The sequence below is a fragment of the Scyliorhinus canicula genome, chromosome 5, assembly GCF_902713615.1.
Source record: "Scyliorhinus canicula chromosome 5, sScyCan1.1, whole genome shotgun sequence".
NCBI lineage: Eukaryota > Metazoa > Chordata > Chondrichthyes > Carcharhiniformes > Scyliorhinidae > Scyliorhinus > Scyliorhinus canicula.
The window spans coordinates 79,709,100-79,731,561 of record NC_052150.1 but is presented as its reverse complement, the minus strand read 5'-3'; the positions used below and the strand labels follow the sequence as shown (position 1 = coordinate 79,731,561).

Sequence of the window (22,462 nt, the reverse complement as noted above, 5' to 3'; positions counted from 1 at the left end):
CAAGGGTGGCATGGGCCTGCGATCGGTGGGCACCGATCGCAGGCAGCGGGTCCGATACCCGCGCACTATTTGTTCTTCCGCCGCCCCGCAGGATCAGTCCGCGGGGCGGCTGAGGGGCATGACGGCCCGCGCATGCGCGGGTTTGACGCGTCTGCGTGATGACGTAATCCGCGCATGCGCGGGTTGGAGCCGTCCAACCCGCCCATGCGCGGCTGACGTCATTGTGCGCGTCAGCCGGCGTGACGCTTGGCGCGCGGACTTAGCGACGGTCGCTAAGCCCGCGATGCCGTGCTTCACGGGGCCCCACTGCTAGCCCCGCCTGGGGGGGAGAATCGGGTCCCGGGAGGGGGTGCGGAGGCTGCCGTGAAACACGGCCAGTTTCACGGCAGCCTTTACGACTCGCCGCATTTGCGGAGAATCGCGCCCAAGATTGTAGAGAAGCAGTGGCAGAAATTTAAGAAATGTTTCCTGACTCTCACCAAAGATATGTTCTGCTGAGAAAGAAAGGGCCTATGAGAAGGAAACCCCATGTATAGTGAGCTAAGGAAGTTAAGGATAGCATCAAATTGATAGAGAAGACGTACAATGCTGCAAGATTAGTGGTAGGTCAGAAGATTGGGACAATTTTAGAGGCTAGCAAAGGATGACTTAAAAAATAAAGAGAGAGAAATTGGAATATGAGAGAAAACTAGCAAGAAATATAAAAATGGAGCATAACAACTTCTTTAAAAAGGAAGAGAGTAGCTACAGTCAGTGTTAGAGGATCAGCCTTGGGAATTAACAATGGGAAATTAGGAAATGACAGAGAAATTGAAGACATGCTTTGTAGCGTCATGGTATAAGACACAAAAATCATCCCCAAAATAGTGGGAAAGCACAGATAAAAAGAAAAGATGAACTTAAAACATCCTTGATCACTAGAAAAATGTACCAGGGATACTACTGAGGTCAACGGCTGATAAGTACCATGGACCTGATGACCTGCATTCCCTTAAAAGTGGCTGCAGAGATAGTGAATGCATTAGTTGTAATCTTCCAAAATTCCCTATATTCTGGAAAGGCCCCAGCAGATTGGAAATCCACAAATGTAACGCCTCTATTTCAGAAGAAGGGTTACAGAAAGCAGGAAACTATAAACTAGTTAACCTCATATCTGCCATTGGGAAAATGCTAGAATTCATTATTTAGGAAATAGTAGCTCAACATTTATAAAATCTGAACACAATCTGGCAGAGTGAACATAGTTTTATGATAGGGAAATCATGTTTGGCAAATTAATTAAAGCTCTTTGAGGGTGTAAAAGATGAACCAGTAGATGTAGTTTGGTGATATTTCCAACAGGCATCCAATAAGGTGCCATATAAAAGGTTACAGCACAAGATATGAGCTCACAATGTTGGCGATGATATAGTAGCATGGATAGAGGATTGGATAAGCATCAGGAAATGGAGAGTCTGGATAAGTGATTCATTTTCAGGTCGGCAAACAATGAATAGATTGCTAGGGGCCCAGTCAGAAAGGAGCAGTCTTGGTTGCCTCTATCTCCTCTTGCTCATAAGTATATCATCATATAGCTGGTGGCAAGGTTATACAGCAGGTCAGTAAGCCACAAAGAACCTTGATACACACTATGCTGAGTATTGCAGGGCACCTACGAGTGAAAGCGCCAGGCTGAATTTTATGGGCCACCCACAGGCAGGAAACCAGGAGTGGCACCTGTAAACTGCAGCGCTGTGCAACATGCCCTTCTACTCCCTCACCAGGGCCTTCCCATCCAGCCCCATTGCAATCCTTACTTGGGTTTGGGGACATCCATGGTTCCTCTTCCTCCAAGACATTCTGCAATACTGGCAGTGACCACCAATCCTGGTGGGATGTGGAGACACTGGCCTCCAAATGGTCTCCCCCTGGAGACAGACAGAAGTCCCACCTCATACTAGCTAATGGGCTGTCACCCAAAAAATTAAAATGCAATGAGTCGGCCAGGCAGAGGTGGGGAGTTCACCCTCAGCATAAAGTTCACCCCACTTTTTTATTGTTATAGTCCGCTCGGTCACATTTTTTGGCAGCTTTTATTGTACATTTGTTGCTCACCCATGCATGGGTTTCACACTGGAGTAATGAACCATTTTGTCTGAAAATAGCCCTAGTAACCCAGAACCTTTGGTCTGTTGAGATGGCTCACATGCAGATGACAAAGTAAACAGCCACAGAATGAAAATATCATGAATATTGCCACCACACCTGTGACCTGCTCGATCCCCTACACAGGATCACATATCATCTGGAGGTTGTGGGAGTGGGAACACTTTGTGTCTGATATATGAGAGTTGACATGTGACACCCGTAGAACAAAATCCATGTAGTCAATGGCATCCTGCCCCATGGAAAGCTTGTGATCTTGCAAAGACATGTGCTCACTCCACCTGCTTCTTTCTGGCAAGGGAGAATGAAACATCTTCAGCTGTCTTTCAATACAGAGCCTCACGGGATGGCAAACTGGAAGGAGCCTGACACATGGGCACTGTCAGCTTCACAGCCACTGGCAATGCTGTCCCCACCATCCTCTGAGGTTCCAGTTATGGCTGGAGCAGTGGCAGATTTCAGTGAGCACAGCTCCAACAACGCTCAAGAAGCTTGACACCATCCAGGACAAAGCAGCCCGCTTGATTGGCACACCAGTCACAAACATTCACTTCCCTCCATCACCGATGCACAGTAGCAGCAGCGTGTACCATCTACAAGATGCACTGCAGGAACTCACCAGGGCTCCTCAGACAGTACATTCCAAACACACAACTGTCATCCTCTGGAAGGACAATGGCAGGAGACACATGGGAAAACCACCGTCTTCAAGTTCCCCTCCAAGTCACTCACCATCCTGACGTAGAAATGTATCGTCATTCATTCACTCTTGCTGAGTCAAAATCCTGGAACTGCTTCCCTAACAGAACCGTGGGTGTATCTGCACCACATAGACTGCAACAGTTCAAGAAGGCAGCTCACCACCACCTTCCTAAAGACAAATAGGGATGGGCAACAAATGCTGGCCAAGCCAAAAACATTCTACGGATGAATAAGAAAAACATTCTTACCAAAGCACAGCTGTCTGCACATTGTTCTTTGCCAAGATTCAGGTTGGAGATTTGGGCTGATATGGATGGTCACCTGTTTAGAACCCTTCTCCACCTTCGCCTCCTCTTCTGACTCTGTGTTACCTCTAATCATTCTTCTCACCATGCTTGGTCCACCAGGGAATGAATACTACTGCATCCATATCTGGGAGCCAGCGGTTTGTGCAGAATCCTTGAAGTCAGGAAAATGTCCTTCAGCACATTGCACACCACTGCCTATGGACTTTAACAACTTCAAAGAACACCAGAAACCCCCACCAAACATTTATAAATTACAACAACAGCTAGCAAAAATTTAACAACAAGTAACTCATTTGTAAGCAGTTGATTATCCCTTTATATAGCGCGGTGGGGATTCCTTCCCACTGCTGAACGCATGTTCAGCTATGTGAGGCTACAAGATATGGTTAGCTGAAGCATTGAGCTTCAAAATTTCAGGACTGATGTCAAATCAGTGTCATGCCATTTATGTCACAATCTGCCTATTTTAATTACTTCCAGTGGACCCTGCCCGCTAACAGCTTCACCAAAATGGTATCCGGTGGGTGTATTTAAAAGAGACAGCCTCAGATCAGGCATGACAAGAAGCACATTATACCACCTGTCGCTATTAACCCAACACCACAACACACAGACCAAGACTCGGCTACCTCTAGTTGACTCACGAGTAGTGCTTGCGGAGACTCCACTTCACAAGGGAAACCATAAGTGAGTTGATCTGTATGTTGCTCCCTGACCTGGAAGCCAAGTAGACAATGCACTGCCACTGGCTGCAAAAGTTTCAATCATTCTGCACTTCTAACCACAGTGTAATTCAAAGCTGCTTCTCAGTGAAGGAACACCTACAGTTGAAGGTTGGGGGGTTAAAGGGTGAATGATTCTTCTGGTCATTGATTATAATCTAGTTCAACACTTTTACACTGTGAGGTCAAGTGTGGCAATTAAGTGGCAAATATGCTTAATTCAATGTATTACTGATGTGCAGCCCTTACCTTGCCTATGTTGTCTTGTGCTACATCTAGTTACATCACCAATGTTTTCTACTTCTATTAACAATCTCATTATGCAAAACCTCTCTCCCTAATTTCAATTTCCTCTGTAACAAAATATTCTCCAAAACACTGCCACTATCCTACTTTTTCATTCACCCTTAAAATACATTTAATTATATAACAAACTGCTTAAAAAAAGAATCAATGTTGCAGAAAAACATGATGGGCTCAAAATGTGCAGCTGTTTTAGTGTCCTCCCACCTTAACTCCAGGTCCTTATTTGACGTTAGTGATTCCACAGGCCTTACAGGGGAAAAGCTTACACCCATCCCTTAGGAGACCAACAGCATGAGAGGAAGCAGGTGTAGGGACTCCTAATGGCAGCCAAGGACAGAAGGCACTTGTAAGCTTGGTGAAGCAAGATATGTCAGGCGACTGATTAATTTACGCAATTCCCAACTGAGAATTCGTCCAGGGATCATGGCCTGGATCCCGAAGGAAAAGTTTGGGCACTACAAAGTTAATTCTTTGGAGGCACCTAACACCACACCCACCTCCTCCCCACCCACTCCCTTCCCCAGAACCAGTAACCTGCACCAGAACATAAAGCATTTTTGGGAGCCAGATGCCCCAGATGTACTGAAAGTCACTCAGCCATTGCAAACCTCTTCAGCATTTGCAAAGTGGAGCATAGGTGGAGCAGCTGAGAGTTCAAATTAAGCAGTTAGGAATAATACAGTTAATCACAGAGAAAACTATATCATAGGTTGGTAAGTCAGAAATTAGTAAATGGCCGAAATTTAACAACATCATCAAAAGAGTAAAATCTGAGGTTGGAGAAATTGTTTTTCCGCGCAGAGGTGTTGTGACATGGATTACCCTACTAGAAACAAAGCAAAATATCTTTTAAAAGTGGAAATAAGTATTTGAAAAATAAAATTTTGGATCAGGAAATGGCAGAGAACTGGGAATAAATAAATAGCTATTTCAGACTGACAACATAAGCACATTTCCATATTGTACATGGTGAGTAAGAACCATTGTGCCATGTTCATTTGAACGAGGATCCAGGGCAGAAGAAAAATGGACCAGGGCACACAGAGTGAGATAGTAAAACTGGAGGAGATTTTGGATGGATGAGGACAGTATATCAAGTGGGAAACTTATTCACTGACCTAAATTTCAGGCTCAAGCTACTTAACTCCCAGACCTTATTCAAATGATAAACATGTACTTTTCGCCATGAACAGCTTTCAGGTCAAGGGTTCCCAACTGTGGTTGGGGACCCCCAGTGGGGCTGTGGATGAAATTTTGGGGTCACAAGATCTAAAACTGTAATGGCAGACATGGCGCGGACTAATGGAATTCTTGCAATCAGCCACTGATTGAATTACAAGTCCACAGAGTGTTCTGCAGCAAGAATTAGGCTGGTTATTGCGAGGTCTACTGGAGACAGCACCCATTTTGCTCCCTGGACTTTGATCCAATGGTATTCACTATGCTGCTCTCGGGAGGGATGCTTCGAGCAGCAGGATTGGGGAATAAAGCAGCAAGTGGCAATGTTGAGGAGGCAAGGCGGTGGCAATATTTCTGTCACAGGTACCTCTTGTATACATTGTAGCCTGAATTTTAGCTGTTCGTTCTTTGGGATAATCAATTTACTAGGCACTTGAACATGGAGCAAGACAGCATGCATGCTCTGACGTACAGTCCTTTGTCAAATATATCAACTCAATGGTTTAATTAATATACAAAACTTGCTATGCCACTAGAGAATGAATGATCTTAACACTATCGCTTTATACCAACCCTTGTGTATGGTGGGAAAATCATGATTATTTGAACATCTTTGCTGTAAGTATCAGTGCAACTATAGTTAGACTGCTGACACCACCCCCACACCTCAAAACTCTCACCACCCCCACCCCCCACAACTCTCAGCACCACCCCCACCCCACAACTCTCAGAACCACCCCCACAACTCTCAGCACCACCCTCACCCCCCAACTCTCAGCACCACCCTCACCTCTCACAGCTCTCAGCACCATCCTCACAATTCTCAGCACATCCTCACCCCTCACATCTCTCAACACCCCCACCCCTCATACCTCTCAGCATCCCATCCCCTGTTCCCAACCTCCACCCATTCCACTCCACATCACCCTGGGGGTTACATCAACTTAAAAAGCATTGAAATGGGGAGGAAGTAAGAGAAAGCTTGATAAGCTCTGTAATAAGCTGGGTGTCTCAGGAGGGTGTCATCAGAGAAGAGCAGGGAAAAGACACATGGACAGGGGAAGTGACACCTTCTGGGAGCCTGGAGGAGCACTATAGCTGCTCCGGACTCCAAGGAGATGTTTAGACATCAGAAGGGTCTCTTTTCTGTTCGACTAACTGTAAACCTGCTTCTGCCTAGTGGGAAAACTGCAGCAATTTCCCCTCTCAGTTCCAAGATAACATTTTATTGGCATTCTGCTGGCATAACAGGACCCTGATTTACATGTATTAATGACACTCTGATCTGTTTTTGGCCTCCTGCTGGAACAAGGGCACAATGAAGCAGCTTCTATCCTTTAATCCTACATCCACAACGCCATCTATTGGAGTACTACCCTTAGTTATCCTGAGACCCCCTCACCATTTTTAATATATAGTAGATTTAAAGTTTGTATATGCCGCCACAGTCCCATAGGGCCACAGGCTGCTATCCCCTTTGAGAGCTGATTAGTGGTGATTTAACCTGAGGGTCACCACACTTCAGGCAAGGGGCAAGGTTGAGAAGCGGGGCCTTCCTAAATAACCTCGGCCGGTACGGGAATTGAACCGGCGCTGTTGGCATCGCTTTGCATCACAAACCAGCCTGGTTCAAGATGCGGATTGACGTCAACAAAGAGGTTTTGTCAGCAAGTTATCCATTGAGTTATGAACTTCTGATTGGTGTTTGATGAGTGCATGACAATTAGTGCATTATTCCTCACATGGGTACAAGAAACGAAGCCCAATACTGCAGCTTCATCACTCTGCAGACATGCTCTCACCCTCCAGCTGTCTCCCTACTTCAACGTATATCTGCAAATGTCTGAGCCACTCTTCCCACAGTCCCAATAGTCCCAACCCACCCCAGACTCCAGTTCCCTGTTCACTCCCTTCACAAAAGAAACACTCCCCAAAAACCAACTTTCCCAGAAATTTAACAAAAAATTCCAGTTATCTAAGATTTGGAGCACCTCCTCTAAGGTGAGAGCAGAAGTTTAACACACACTAATGAAGAGAACAACAGGCCAATGGTAGATTTAAGATTTGTAAATGTTGCCACAGTCCCTCCTAGGGGCCATAGGCTGTTCTCCCCTTTGAGGAAGAAAATGAGTGTGAAGAAAGAGCGTAGGAGAAAGAAGGTACAGATTTACTCAAAGAGGGAGTGACCGGAGCCTTTAACAAACACAGAAGCAAGTTTCTTCTGCTTTGCCACCATACATCATTGGTACTACATGGGATGTTCATTTGTGTGCATAAATAGGTTTTCCACTGCACTTCTGTCAAAGCTACTGTGGCAAAGCAGGGGCAGCTCTGAGAAAAGGCAAGAGCTACAGACATAGCTACAAAAGATGCTCTATGATTCACATAAGAAGAGAGCAGGAGAGGAAGATTAGAAAATAGGTTTAGAGGAGAAAGCTACAGTTGAACAGCTAATACCAGAACAGGGATAAGTGAATTGAAGGGCCTCAGTGCTAAAATTTTAATGATTGTACTTAGAAAATGAGGCAGTAGTGAGAAATATTGTAATTTTATATTATGCAAAACAATGTACTACTATTAGCTAATTATAATAAAACATTGCTTCCAAGTATACTTATCAGACAGTAATACTCACCTGTGCACAACCTGGAGCATTACAAATGAATGGCCGGTCTTGCTCCAAATTCATAACTGTCTTTGAATGAACCTGACAACAAAATACACAACAGCAAAGGAATGAATGACATCTGCATTTAACATTTGAACAAGCTAGCCTACAATTAATCAAGAAATGCAGTTACGTTATTCTCTCAATTATCATAACGATTCAAAGTTCTAAAACAAACGTTCAATTTTTCATTTAATCCCTAAATAAACCCACTTGAATTGTATTGAAGAAAGACAACAAAGTATTAAAATGTATATATCATTTCAATGCAGGTAACAATGGTCACTGCTTGATGCTTGCAGTTGTGACTCCCTTAGTCTGCACCCACCTGCAGGGACAGTGTTTATTTTCAGAGGCTTTGAACTGTATTTTTCTGTGGACTCGGGGACACCTGACTTTGCCTGGAATTTTTGTCTTTCACACACAATTCGGGTTTGTGCTACCTTTGCGAGTTGCGATGGAATGCATGAGGAATGTGTGTCAGAAGGTGAGCCAATTAAAAAGCCCGCCTCGGTTCTCCAACACAGCAGCTCAGTTCCCAACAATATTCAAAGGCGCCCTGAACCTCACGTGTCAACTCTTCATCTGCCCCATGCTACCCCAAGCTTTCTCACACCACTCATGCCGCCCCATGCTCCTCATTCCCTCATGCCTCATGCCACTCCATGCCCCCTCAGAGTACCCATTGCAACTTCCACCATGACCGACTCCATGTCCTCTCAGTTCACCTACGTCACCTGATGTGTTATCTGTGTTGGTCTAACATCGACCGCAACTGAATGCAGTAAAACAAGAAATAGGCTTCCGACACTGTTTTATTGAACCTGTTGATTGCTGTACATAATCTGCTGTGGGTTGACACTCAATTAACCTAACTGATAACCTCCTACTGGCTTGACCAGACTAGCTCTCTATCACATGGTGATGATGTTCATTGCCCGGTGCACTGCGACTATCAGGGCCGGCTCAAGGTACCGGCAACTCGGGCAGTCGCCCGGGGCGCCATGTGCTAGGGGGCGCCATCAAGGAGTGCGTGATCGGCGTCAGAGACCCGGCGCCGCGTAAAAGACTCGGGTCCTGCGCATGCGCAGTTGGGCCGGTGCCAACCAGCGCATGCGCGGTGGCAGCCCTCCCTCAGGCCGCCCCGCACAAACATGGCGGATGGATCCAGGCTCGCCGGTGGAAGAAAGGAGGCCTGCCGACAGAGAGACCGGCCCGCCGATCGGTGGGTCCCGATCATGTACCATGTCACTCCGGCGTCTCCCCCCCCCCCCCCCCCCCCCCCCCCCCCCCGAAGGGCGCCGAAGTTCAGCTTGCCCGGGGCACCAGCAACCCTAGGGCCAGCGCTGGCGACTATCTCCCTGACCGTGTCCTGTGAAAGAGGGAGAGCCTTAATGCCCTGTGGGCTTTATAGTGATGGTGTCCTGTCTGGTGATTGGTTTTTCTGTGTTCTGTGTGTTCATTGGTTAGCCTGTGTGTCAATCACTGCCTGTCTGCATCTCATGATATACATGAGTGGATATTATGACACCACCTACATGCCATCCCCATTCTTCCTATGTACCCTCCATAGTCACTTATCCAGTATGCGCTATGTACATTTCTCAGAAGTGAAGCAATAGAAATAGGAATTATTTTAAAATCATTGGGAAAAAAAAAATCTCTAATGGTCCAACGAAATCCTGAATTCAGGTCCACTATCATTGATGCTGGAAAAATTAAACCTACTCCAGTGTCAAACATTGTATGACTTTAAGTGCCGATGAAGTTTATAAACTTACAAAAAAACCATCAAAGACATATTTTGTCATTAAGTTTCTTAGAAGTGCCAGTCATCCTTAGATAAATGGACCACCTGTTGAGTTGAAGCCATTGTCAATTTTTGAAACCAAACCAAATATTCACCATAGCTACAGTGTCCGCACCATAACTTCCAGTTACATTGCCTGAAACTGACAGAATAGAATGTTGTCCAATTTAATTTCTAAAACAGGGTGCTTGTCGTTCAATAGAGGGAGCAGGTGCAGAAATAGTTTGAACTTTCAAAAGCAGCTTGTTTTAAAATAACTAGAGCTGCAAGTCATAAAATAAACACAGAAAATTCTGGAAAAACTCAGCAGATCTGGCAGCATCCATGGTGAAAGTGAAAGAAACAGAGTTAATGTTTTGAGTCCATATGACTCTTCTTCAGAGATGTCAGTAGATTTAAATCCCAGCACAGGACTTGACAGCAAAGACTTTTATCCCATTATAATGCATATTGGCACTTCTTTCATTGGAAAAAATAATGGGATGCATCTCAGCAATGTTGGTCAATGCAAGAGTCAACTTATATTTGCAGCACAGATACCTATGAAGAATCACTGCATTAAAACACATCCACATTACAATATAACATATAATTATAACTTTTAAAGGTGCCAAAACATTTTACATTGACTTTTCAGAATTCTCCAAAGAGGTGCTTTATGTTTAGGGATTACAAAACCCACACGAGCACATGAAACTTTTGTGGAGGAAATGTAATTTTCCTGTGGTGCTCACAATGTGGATCTGACCTCAGAAAAGGTACGTTTGCAAGGGGCTTTTCACAGTAACTTCATTGAAGCCTACTCGTGACAATAAGCGATTTTCATTTCATTTTCATTTTAGTCCAAGGCCTTTTTGATCCGTGAAAATGCCACATGGAAATGGCGTGGGGTCGGCAACCAGAAGGAAATTGATTTTCCAGCAAGAAAAGCTATGTTCAACCTTTTACAACCCAATTCATACCTGCATTGGAGACGAAAGTCCGGCCTTAGTTGTCAGGTGTTGCAATATCAATTAGACTTGAATTTGGAACAAGGCTCTATTGTCTGATATATCATTCCCAGGGATAGAAAGCAATTAACACCGCTCATGTCTCATAAGTTTATTTATCTTTTGTCCATGTATTACTTGCAGCAATCAAATATCGAAGTGCTAAGCATAATTTATTTCATGTTTGATACAAAAGTGCCTTTATTCCCCTTTTAATTTCTGTGCTCAATGCAACTATGTCACTGCCATTGAAAATTCAGGTTTAAACAAAATTTTAACTTTTTAATTTACCATCTAGTGTTAGTCTGCTTTATTCTCCACATATATTGGACAGCAATTTCTGAGTGATATTACAGTTAACAAAGAAAGAAGAACAAATCTATTGCAAGTTAAATGGTCAACTAAAAATACATATACAAAATTAGATCCAGGAATTGTCAATCGTTTTACTGGACAGTTATAGAAAACTGACTCAGTATAGGATATGAGGTATCCAATTTCCTTTCACTTGAACCACGAGCTGGGAATGTTACAATTATCTTGAAAGAGCACTTCCATATTGCTCCACATTCAGGTAGCAGTATCCCACGGCTGTGACAGAAAGTTACTAACAGTTGTATGGCCCAGAGGGATTAAGGGTTGATTTCACAAATTTGCATTTCAGAACAGAACTTTTCCCAACATAACGCCATGTTGAGAATTCGGTATGAAAAATCCCAGTGAGTGCAGCATATTCCCATTGTGTTCACTGCATACAAAGGCCTACACTACAAACAGGAACTTGGAAAAATAAGCCCTTTAGCTATTATTTATTTCTCTTTCTCACTATTTTTCTTCATTAACTCCTACTCTAGGTGTTGACTTCATGCTGGAGTATAGATGTGATAACATGCTGGTTGGTATTGGTCGATCGCAAGTGGGTAACAGCAGCCGACAGTCTTCTCTGCTTTGCTGCATTGAATATGCTATCGCATAGCTGGAAGTGTGCATCTGGCTTCCACTAGGTTCTCGAAGCTCCCAAAAATATTTAAATTAGCTGCTGGCCCAAGAATGCTGTTGAACTACTTGGTACTCAGTCAGCGCTCGTATAAAATGGGCACCCACAGGCAGATCCATTCATTATTGTTAGGCCCTCTTTGCTAAACGGCAGTCTCACTTAGGGTGACCAGCTGTCCCAGTTTAGCCAGGACAGACCAGGAGTTTCATTCAATGTCCTGGACAATTTTCTCTAAATGCATTAAATATCCTGGTTTTCGGATTTCTTGTAATTCTGCAGGAGCGGAGGGAGTGCATATTGAATAGATGATTTAGGTTTGTGCATGAGTTCCAGATCTGTTGCTTTGCGCCACAGTCAGTTAATGCACCACTTTACGTGCTGTTGATGCATTGTGCCAATTTGCCACACTGTTAGCGCAGTGTGCCGATTTGTTTCTCAATCACTGCAGAATGCTGTTTTGCCCCACTGCATAACATTGCATTTTAGAATAACACTTGGAAAGCATTTTAAGGTGAGGAAGGTAGAAAATGGTTGATAGGAAGGTGGGAGGCAATGTCTGAGTTCTTTACATCTACAAAGTTGGTTCCCTCGAGACTTGGTGGGGAATCAAACTTGAAAAGAAAAAAGGGCACTGATTGTTTCCACTAGCAAAAGGATAATCTTAAATTGGTTGCTATTCTTAGCACACTAGGGATTGTTCAGTAAGTGCTGCCAAATCACGGAACTATATCTAACGTTGAACATTGGACGTGATTGTCTTCACGCATTGTGCTCAAGCAAGAGCACAACGCGGCTGGAGAATCCCGGGAGAGCCCTCCAGCGGGCCTCCCAACAGCCTTCGTGTCTTGCCAGATTTACCCAAATCCCTCGAGACGTCGGAGTCAGAATTCTGCCCAAAAGGGGCAGGACCAAACGGCGCTCCCGGAAGTTGGTCTAAAACCAACTTAAGACATACCTGCCCGATATCCACCGGCACCCCTCAATTCCCCAGCCTCCCCAAGAAGGCTGTAGCCAGGCACCATTCAGCACTGGCCTACACAAATGTGGACATGGTGGACCGGCACCCAGGGAGTCTCTCGGGTCATCGTAGACCCCTGGGTGGCAAGGGTCAGTAGATTCTGGTCCCCTGGCCCTCCCACTGGAATGCAAACACCTTGGCACTGCCCAGATGGCACCTTTGCACTGCTACCCTTGCACTGCCAAGGTGCCTGGATGGCACTGCCAAGCTGGCAGGAGCACTGCCTGGGTGCCAGTGTGGCAGTGCAAGGGTGCCTGTGTGGCACTGCCAAAGGACAGGTGCCAAGGGGGAGACATGCCCATGAAAGAAGGGTGGAGGGGGCTTTGAAGGGTGGGGTTGTGCAGGGCAGGTCAGTAGGGGCATCAGGGAGGTTGGGGGTGACATTTGGGGGTCCTGAAAGGGATAGAGGTGCTGTAAGGGACTTTGGGGCACCTGAAGGGGGGTTCCTATGGACTCCATGGCAGGGTGTCCTCAGTTGGGGGTTGTGGGGTAGTGCCGATGGATATGGGGGGATGGCAATGCCCATGGGTGGGAGGTGTGGGGGACCCACAAGCTCCCTTAGAGATCGGGGCACCCTTTCAAAATGGTGGCCCGATCTTTGATTTCAGGTACCCAGTGCTAAAAAAAATTCTAAGGGCTCGATCTTCCGGCCTCGTTACGCTCTTGCTCAAGCAAAATGAGGCTGGTGAAAAGCGGGAGAGGCCAAAAACGAGAACTGCGGCAGGCACCAAATAGTCTGCGATGCAAATCGGGATCTCGCCGTAGCAAGGCGAGAAACCAATTCTCACCACTTAAGCCCAATTAACGATAGCCACCCAATATCCAATGGCTGCCTGCCATTCAGCGGCCTTTCAAGCCAGTGTTCACACTGGCACCAATTAATACTCCTTTTGAAAAATGTGAACCTGGTGGAAGATCTCCTGTGGGGAGCCATGGAGGTGAGTAGTCATCGTTGCTGACAGGGAAAGAGCCTGGAGCTGCTGGCTCAAACAACTCGCCAAACACGGTCACACACATCCCCACCTTTTCTCAAAGCCCCAGCTGTGCCCCTTAACTCATACTGTATCTTCTTCAGTCATACAGGTCACCCAACCAGAACGCTATCCCCGGTGGTGATGTCGACCACCACTCCAGCAAAATTTGCCGCCGTGCAATCAGAGACACGAAGGCCACGACATCGGCCTTCCTCCTCTCCATGAGCTCCAGCTTCTCTGAAACCCCAAATATCGCCACCAAAGGGTCCGTGTCCACCTCCACCTCCACTATCCTGGCTTAGACCGCGAACGCTCCCGCTCAGAATCTTCCCAATTTTTCGAAACTCCAAAACATGTGCACGTGATTCGCTGGCCCCCGCCCACACCTCTCACACTCATCTGGTACTCCCTGGAAAAACCCACTCATTCTCGCCCGAGTCATATACACCACCGCAAACTGTATCAGGCTCATTCTTGCACAGGAGGTCCCGTTTACCCTTCGCAGTGCCTCGCTCCATACTCCCCAATTGATCTCCATTCCCAACTCCGCTTCCCATTCTCTTTAATCTTCACCACCTGCTCGCCTCCCTGCTCCCCCAGCCACTTATACATATCTCCAATTCTTCCCTCCCCTTCCACATCCGGAAGCAGCAGTCGCTCCAGCATGGTGTATCCCGGCAAGCTAGGGAACCCCCTCCAGACCTTTCGCACAAAGTCCCTAACCTGCAGATACCTGAACTCACTTCCCCTCAGCAGCTCTACCCTCTCCCTGAGCTCCTCCAGACTGACGAACCCTTCCTCCAAAACCAAATCCCTCACCTTGACCAGCCCCACTTCCCCCCACCTCCTGCGTACACTATCCATCCCCTCCGGCTCAAACCCATGATTCTCACACAGCGGCGTTAGCACCGACATCCCTTCCATCGTAAAATGCCTCCTCAGCTGATTCCATATCTTCACTGTGGACTGCACCACTGGGCTCCCTGAATACCTACTTGGAGCCATTGGCAACACTGAAATCACCATAGCCCTCAAACTAGACCCCTTACAAGATTCCTCCACCATCTTAACCCACTCTACCTCTTCTCCTTCCCACCACCGTCGCACCTTGTCCACATTCGCTACCCAATAATAATGAAGCAAGTTCGGTAACGCTAACCCTTCCCTGCTGCCTCTGTCTCTGTAGCAGTGTCCTCCCCACCCTCGGCACCTTCCCCGCCCATACAAAGTCCGAGATGACTGTGTCCACTTTCCGAAAAAGGCCTAAAGTATAAAGATCATGAGAGCCTGAAAGGTAAACAAGAACCTCGGCAGAATATTCATTTTCGCCACTTGGACCCTCCTCGCCAATGTTAAGTGCAGTGTATCCCACCTCCTAAGATCCTCCCTGGCCTCCTCCACCAGCTTCGATAAGTTCCACTTATGGGATCCCTCGCTACCTGAATCCCCAAATATCTAAACCTATCCCTCGCAACCGTAAATGGCCCGCCCCTAAATTGACCCTCCAAACCTCCCCAGCAGTCCCATAATCCTTCCCAAACTCTCCAAAGGATCCGAAACATACAGCAAGAGGTCATCGGCATAGAGCGACACCCGATGTTCCCTCTGTCCCCTCATTATCCCCTGCCAACACCCTAAGAGCCATCGCCAATGGCTCTATAGCCAGCACAAACAGCAATGGCGACAGCGGGCACTCCTGCCTTGTACCCCTTTGCAAGTCAAAGCTTTGTAAGCTCATATCACTCGTCCTCACCCTCGCCCTTGGTGCCACATACAGCAACCGCACCCATGCCACAAAGCCGTAAACAAAATAATTTCTCCCTAGACCACTGCCTTCAGTGCTTCCCAAAAAATGCCTGCCAACACCTCACCATTCTGATTCAACTCTACATAATCCTTAATCGCTGCCTGTACCTTATCACAAAAACCTCCATTTGCCAACAACCCTGAATCAAACCTCCACACCGGCCTCTACTCTCGTCCCGTTCTAAACCGAATCTCCAGCCAGTGGGGTACATGGTCCGAGATAACTATCCCCGCATACTCTGCCCCTTCCACCCCAACCAAAATCTCCCAACTCACTACAAAGCAGTCAATCCTCGAATACACCTTGTGAAAAGAAGGAATACTCCCTCCCCCCTGTGTTCTGAAAACACCATGGGTCCACCATTCCCATCCTCTCCATAAACACCCACAGCACCCTCCCATTGACCTGGGGCTCGACCTATCCACCCTCTGCTCCAGGGCACAGTTAAAATCTCCTCCAATGATCAACTGGCACATAGCAAAATCTGGGATCGCTGCCACCAGCAACCCCCTCATAAAACCCACATCATCCCAATTTGGGGCATACACATTTACCAACATCACCAGTGCCCCTTCCAATATCCCACTCACAATCACATATCTCCCACCCAGATCCCTCACCTCCTTCGCACACACAAATCCCATTTTTTTGCTCATTAAATTCGCCACTCTCCTTGATTTCAAATCAAATCCCTGGTCCTTCACATAGAGGTGCGTCTCCTACAGAAAGATCACCCCTGCTTTCAGGCTCCTGAGGTGCGCGAACATCCGCAACATTTTAACCGGCCCATTCAGTCCACGGACATTCAGCGTTACCAGCCATACCGGAGACTTGCGCCTCCAATCCCCTCTACTGTCCGTCATCTTCACCACTTAATTCCTGCCCCCTTAATTCCACCCTATACCTAGCCCATCCCAGATGGTCCCTTTCTTCTCCCCTGACCATGCCATCTCTCATCCCCTGTCACGTCGCAGAAACCTCCCACCCCTTTCCTCCTTCCCCCCGCACTTCCCCCCGGCCACCCCTCTTGGCCTTCTCCCCCAATGCCTCACTACCGTTCACCAGCATAACCTGCTAGCGTGGCCCCTCTTTCCCAAAGGCACCTCCCAATGATCTCACCCTCCGCCCCCCCCCCCATCCCCCCCCCCCCATCCCCCCCCACCCCCCTCCTTAGCCCAAGGAAGGCCTCCTGCTGGCCTTACCCTCCCCAACCCAAACAAGGACTTCTCCTGAACTCCAGGTAGTCTTCTCCAAAAGCAAATAAACATGTTAAAGACAAACAGTCCCATAAAACAGGAGGGGGGATGGGAACATAGAGCTCCACATGAACTTTCCACCCTTACAACTCCTTACAATCTCAACATTAAACAGCAAAACCACCCTCAAAAAAAACAAAAATCCCCCAATCCCTACACCCAGTTCAAAATGCTCCCAACCATTAGAAAATACCAGCACCCCGGTTCCCAAGCATTGTCCGCTCACTTCTCCCCAGTTTATGCTCCTTAATGAAGTCTTCTGCCGCTTCTGGGGTCTCAAAATAATATTCCCGGCCTGCGAACCCAGAATTTTTCCGTGTGGAGAATCCCAAACACGATCGTTGTGGTCCGAGATCACTCCTTTGAATCTCTCGAATCTGAGACCCCTGCACCTCCAAACACCTCTCCATCCATTCCAGAGAACTCTTCAGGGGCACCACAGCTCCTTCTATGGCCTTTGCGCGATCCTCACGCATTTCTTTGCTCTGTTGATGGAATTCCGCCTTGATAAAAGCCATCAGCTCGTCCATCTGGGGCCTTCCAGCTTGCATCAGCCCTTCCCCCGCCTGCATGTTTACTGTGGCTGCTGCAGTACAAGCTTGTTCCAACTTGTCAGTCAAATCTTTCACTGTTCTCTGCCGGCTCTGGTAACCAGCAGACATACCACTCCCGGGGGAAATTACTCCTCCAACATTCAGCTACGCCTTTTAATCAAAATTCCACCCAGTATTGGGTAAAAAGAGCACTTTTCTGTGACTTTAAGCAGGAGCTGCCCTGTAGGCGATCACTCACTACATGGTCACACCTGGAAGTCCTGCTTCCACCTGATGTGCATCATCAGCAGTGTGATGATCACCAGATTGTGCCCCCGAAGCCTGTCCACTAACATGTCCCACCGAGGCGTGTGTATCTGACAGCTGTGTCGCAACTATAACGGTTGCATTCTCGGAGCTCTACTCCAAGGTGTTTTCCTCGGAGTCAGGAGAAGGGGCCGTCTGGGATAGGCCAGTGCCATTGGCTGGAGGACCTGCAGGAGAATGGACATGTGGTCAGTGGGAGGGATGGATCAGTCAGTAAGGCAATAGCAACTCGCATTCGTCACGTCCTCCAGGTGGAGCCTGGTGGTTCCTCACCTCTTCGGCGTCCGCCAGCCTCCGCGTGGTTGAGCAATCTGTCCTCGGCCACCCCAGTCACCTCCAGGAGGTGACGATTCTTAAATCCGGCACCTCTCCGCCAGTCTGGGCACATTTCCCTCTCCTGACAATTATGGGATAAACTTTCCTGAGGAGACACAGAGGAGCATCGTTAGCCGCATGCGTGGTCCATGGTGGAGGGGATGTGAAGGGAGGGTTAGGGTGGTTGGGGGGGGGGGGGGGGTGAAGGAAGGGTTGAGGGTCGCATGCGGAGTGGATCTCCCTTTAGGGAGGGGGGGCGGGGAAGAGGTGGGGGGGGGGGGGGGGGTGCATGTCTACTTACTCATGGTGCCCGGTTCAGGTCATCGATATTCTTCCTGGACTGGAGGCCAGTCCACCTGGTCACACTCCCCGAGCTGACAGCTGCCGCCACCTCATCCCAGGCAGTACTGACTGTCTTGTGGCTGATTCTCCAGGACCCTCGGGGGGACAGGACATCCTTCCTGGCCTCCACGGCATCTGGTAGCCCCTCCCCTCCAGATCTGCATCCCTAAATCTTGGGGCCGGTCTCCTCGGCACCATTGTTGCAAGCTGGCTGGGGTTTGGCTGAGCAAGTGCAGCTTAAGTGCTGCTCAACCCTGGGGGGCTGGCGAGGGCACTGCCGGCGAATTAGCTGGCGAGCTGTAATTTGTGGCAAGAAGCCGATGAGGCCTCGTAAGTGCACCAATTAACGTTGAATTGCGTTGCCGGCCTCACTGGGCTGATCGCCGGGAAGTTCGCGGCAATTCCCGCTCGCTACCACACTTGGAAATGTTTCCCGGAAAATTGCACTGTAAGTGTGGGCTAAACTGGTGAGAATCTCCCAGGGCCCAAAAAAGTGACTAAGGGCTGGATTCTTCCACCCTGCCCGCTGCAAGATTGCCATGGGTGAGACACGGACAATGGAAAAGTCCATTGACCTCGTGGGATTCTCCAGTCGCCGGGCGGGCACGGCTGGATAATCCCGCCCTTAGTGTCATTGAATAGTGGTGGGGAAGTCGCCACTAGAGCTGGCGGGAAACTCCCTGAAGAACCCGTCACAAATGAACTTAGAAACTTTTTGTAAGAATCACACCTGTTGTCTATTGTGAACGACCTAAGCATATTCTGTTTGAGATTATAAATCAGGCTTGCAATGCGGCTCACTTAACGCTTGCTAGAAACTACATCCATTCAAACAGATGGAGCTGTTCTCTGCAAGCCAAAATAAGTTGATTAGGTTTTGTGCCTTTTATGAATTAAACAATAGTTCCCTCGTGCATTCTCCATGGCAATGCCAGGACCAATCAGAGTCAATTTGCCAAATAGTCAGCACCCTTTTTTCATGCAGTGTATATTGTTCCTCCTTTTTAATTTGGTATTCGTGCATCTGTCCTTGTAAATGCAAGATAAAAATTTTCAATAGCATGACTCCTTTTTTAGCAATACTTAAATACTTTTTTAAAAGAGATATGGGACCACTTAAGGCCTCAATTGGCCAAAGGGCAGGAAAGCCAGCTGGCACCTACCCATCCGCAAGTAAAATCCCCGCAGTGGTGAGAAGGCAGCCGACATCCCACTTCATTTTACCCTCTCAATCCACTGATGAGAGGAGGGGGGACACAGGGAGGCCAAAAGTCCCAGCCAATGAAGCAGCATTGGATTGTAATGGGTCAAATTTCATGGAAATAGTGACGGTGGGGCAAACAACACAAAGCAGACAGCAAGTGAGTGCACATTCACAGTTAAATGCAAAAATTCCAAGTTGCAATCCAGGATGGGCCATATTTCTGTAAGATGCATGAAAGAGGCATCTTTTTCCCTGACTGACTCCCCATCCAAATATATTGAACACCGAACTACGTTCCTGCACTGATGTCAATAGGGATTAAACTCACCAAAATGTGATCGCTGGTCGATTTCACTCTTCAGCCCAGTTTGATTAACTATTCGGATACTGCAACGGCTACGGGACCCAACTATATCCCGACTGCAACGGGGAAGATTAGTACTTCAAAATGTGGTATCACTCTGTTCAAGTTGTTCCAATGCAGCTACAGTACTGGCATCTACCCAATGAAGTGGAAACTTACCTCAATGAGTTCTGCTCCATCAACTTGCCAGCAGCTAGACTCTACCCAGAGAAAGCAGTCCACTTGATTGGCACACCATCCCCCAGATTTGTCCTGTCCGCCAGCTGGATAAATTCAAGCTGGACAATTACCGCCCCATCAGTCTAGCTTCGATCATCAGCAGAGGTGGAAGATGTATCTGACAACAGCACTAACTCACCAATAAGCTGCTCACGGACGCTCAGTTAGGTTCCACAAGAATCTGCCCGGCTCCAACCCTCATTACAGCCTTGGTCCAAACGTAGACAAAAGAGCTAAATTCTTACAGACCAGGTGAGAATGACTGAATTTGACACTAAAGTAGCATTTGACCGAGTGGACAATTAAGGAGTACTTTTAAAATTGGAGTCAAAGTGAATCAATGGGGACATTCTCCACGAGTTGGGAGTCATATCTAGCACAAAGGAAGTTGGTAATGATTCTGGAGACCAATCACCTCAAACCCAGGGCATCACTCCAGAGTTCCTCGGGGTAGTGTCCTCGGCCCAATCATCTTCAGCTGCTTCATCAATAACCTTCCCTGCACTATAATGTCAGAAGTTGGGTGATTGGACAATGTTCAGTACCATTCCCAACTCCGCATAATGAAACAGTCCCAAAGCACATGCAGCAAGACTTGGGTCAAAATCCTGGAATTCCTTCCCTACCAGAAGTGTAGGTGTCCCTTCACTTCAGGGATTGCTGCGGTTCAAAAAGGCAACTCACCACCACCTTCTGAAGGGGAACTAGGGATGGGCAATAAATGCTGGCCTACCAGCGATACCCACATCCTGTTAATGAATAAGAAAAAAATACTATGGCTACAAAAACAGGTCAGAGGCTGGGAATTCTGCAGTGTGACTCACCTCCTGTCTTTCAAAAGCCTGTTCACCATCTACAAGGCAAGTCAGGAGGATGATGGAATACTCTCCACTTGCCTCAATGAGTGCAGCTCCATCAACATGCCAGAAGCTGGACACTCTCCAGGAGAAAGCAGTAAACTTGATTGACGCACCATCCTCCACATTAAACATTCACTTCCTCCAACACTGGCACGCAGTGGTGGCAATGTGTACTAGCTGCAGGATGCACTGGCAACCCAGTAATGCTCCTTTTGCAGCACCTTCCAAGTCCGCAGCCTCTACCACTTAGAAAGACAAGGTAGCAGATGCATTGGAACACCACCACCTGCAACTTATCCTTGAAGTCATACAATATCCTGACTTTGAAATATATTGCTGTACCATCATTTTACTCAGAATATTCAGTCAGGAGTAAGAGTGCTAGGACTCAAGCTAATACGTGGAAAGTATGCAAAAGTCCGTGAAAGAGCAGCCTTTGGATAGGTCCAAGGAACTTTTGGGCTCTGCACTGAATATTGCCTCCTACAAGTAGTATTCCTCACCTGCTGTTTTAGCTGCTACTGATGCCGGATATTGAGCTTGTTGAGGCAGTTGCAGTTGTTCCTTTTCCTCCAACTATTTCTCCATCCAAATTAAACGAACGAACGAGCACCTGCGATAAGCAGAAAAAGCTTAATGAGGGCAAGGAAAAATAAAAATCATTAGGAAACAGCAATTAGGAAGCTCTGCTAGCATCTAAAAAACATAATAGCAGGTGAATGACCCTTTAAATATGGCGTCAGTGGCTCGGAGACCAATCACACCAGGTTTTATTGACTGGTTCGACACTTGGCAGGAATTGCACAATTTGATATAAATGGCATTAAGATCCTAATTGCTTTGTGGGAACAATGAATTAGATGAGGCCCCGACTAACATGTACGACAGCTGACTCAGAAAGTTTTGTGGTGAAGCTGGCAGCAAGCAGGAGCACATCACAAACACCACATTATAGCTGGGTGGGCTGGTTTAAAATCTGTCCCAACGTAAAATGCATCTATTAATTCATTGCTTTGGCAATGTCGGTATGCCCATTCCCATTAAAATAATATTGAACTACTTTGAAAATGTTAGCACCACTGTTATAATGAAGATTAAAATAATTTTCTCGTAAGTATTTGCATTATCTTTCACCAAAATGTGTTTTGTGCCAGTTCAGTCAGTCTTCCTCTGTGAGCAGTTGGGGCACTTTGTGCATCACTTTCAGCATAATAATATCAAAGCACAGGTAAAACAGGATGTGCCTCAGCACAATTTTGATATTCTCTCTCCATCCATTAATCTTTCAATCTGTCCTGAAGACTAAGGACACAAAATTCATCTACATGAAGGACGAGCTGATGCTTTACAGTGTGTGTGACGCTACTGGCCTCTTCCCACATGACATACATGAACTGGAGTGGTGCACAGGAGTGTG

The 22,462-nt window shown here is 47.1% G+C and overlaps 1 protein-coding gene across 3 annotated transcripts in view; it reads right to left on the bottom strand.

Moving 5' to 3' along the window:
- Positions 1-22,462, bottom strand: part of creb5b (cAMP responsive element binding protein 5b) — a 473,696-nt gene that overhangs the window by 404,860 nt on the left and 46,374 nt on the right. For all 3 annotated transcript variants that reach the window (XM_038797274.1, XM_038797276.1, XM_038797275.1), the window contains exons 2-3: positions 21,549-21,658; positions 7,998-8,069 (exon numbers count right to left, since the gene is read on the bottom strand). In XM_038797274.1, coding sequence (XP_038653202.1) covers positions 7,998-8,051 — 54 coding nt within the window. In that variant the 5' untranslated portion in view covers positions 8,052-8,069; positions 21,549-21,658. The remainder of the gene's footprint in view (positions 1-7,997; positions 8,070-21,548; positions 21,659-22,462) is intronic.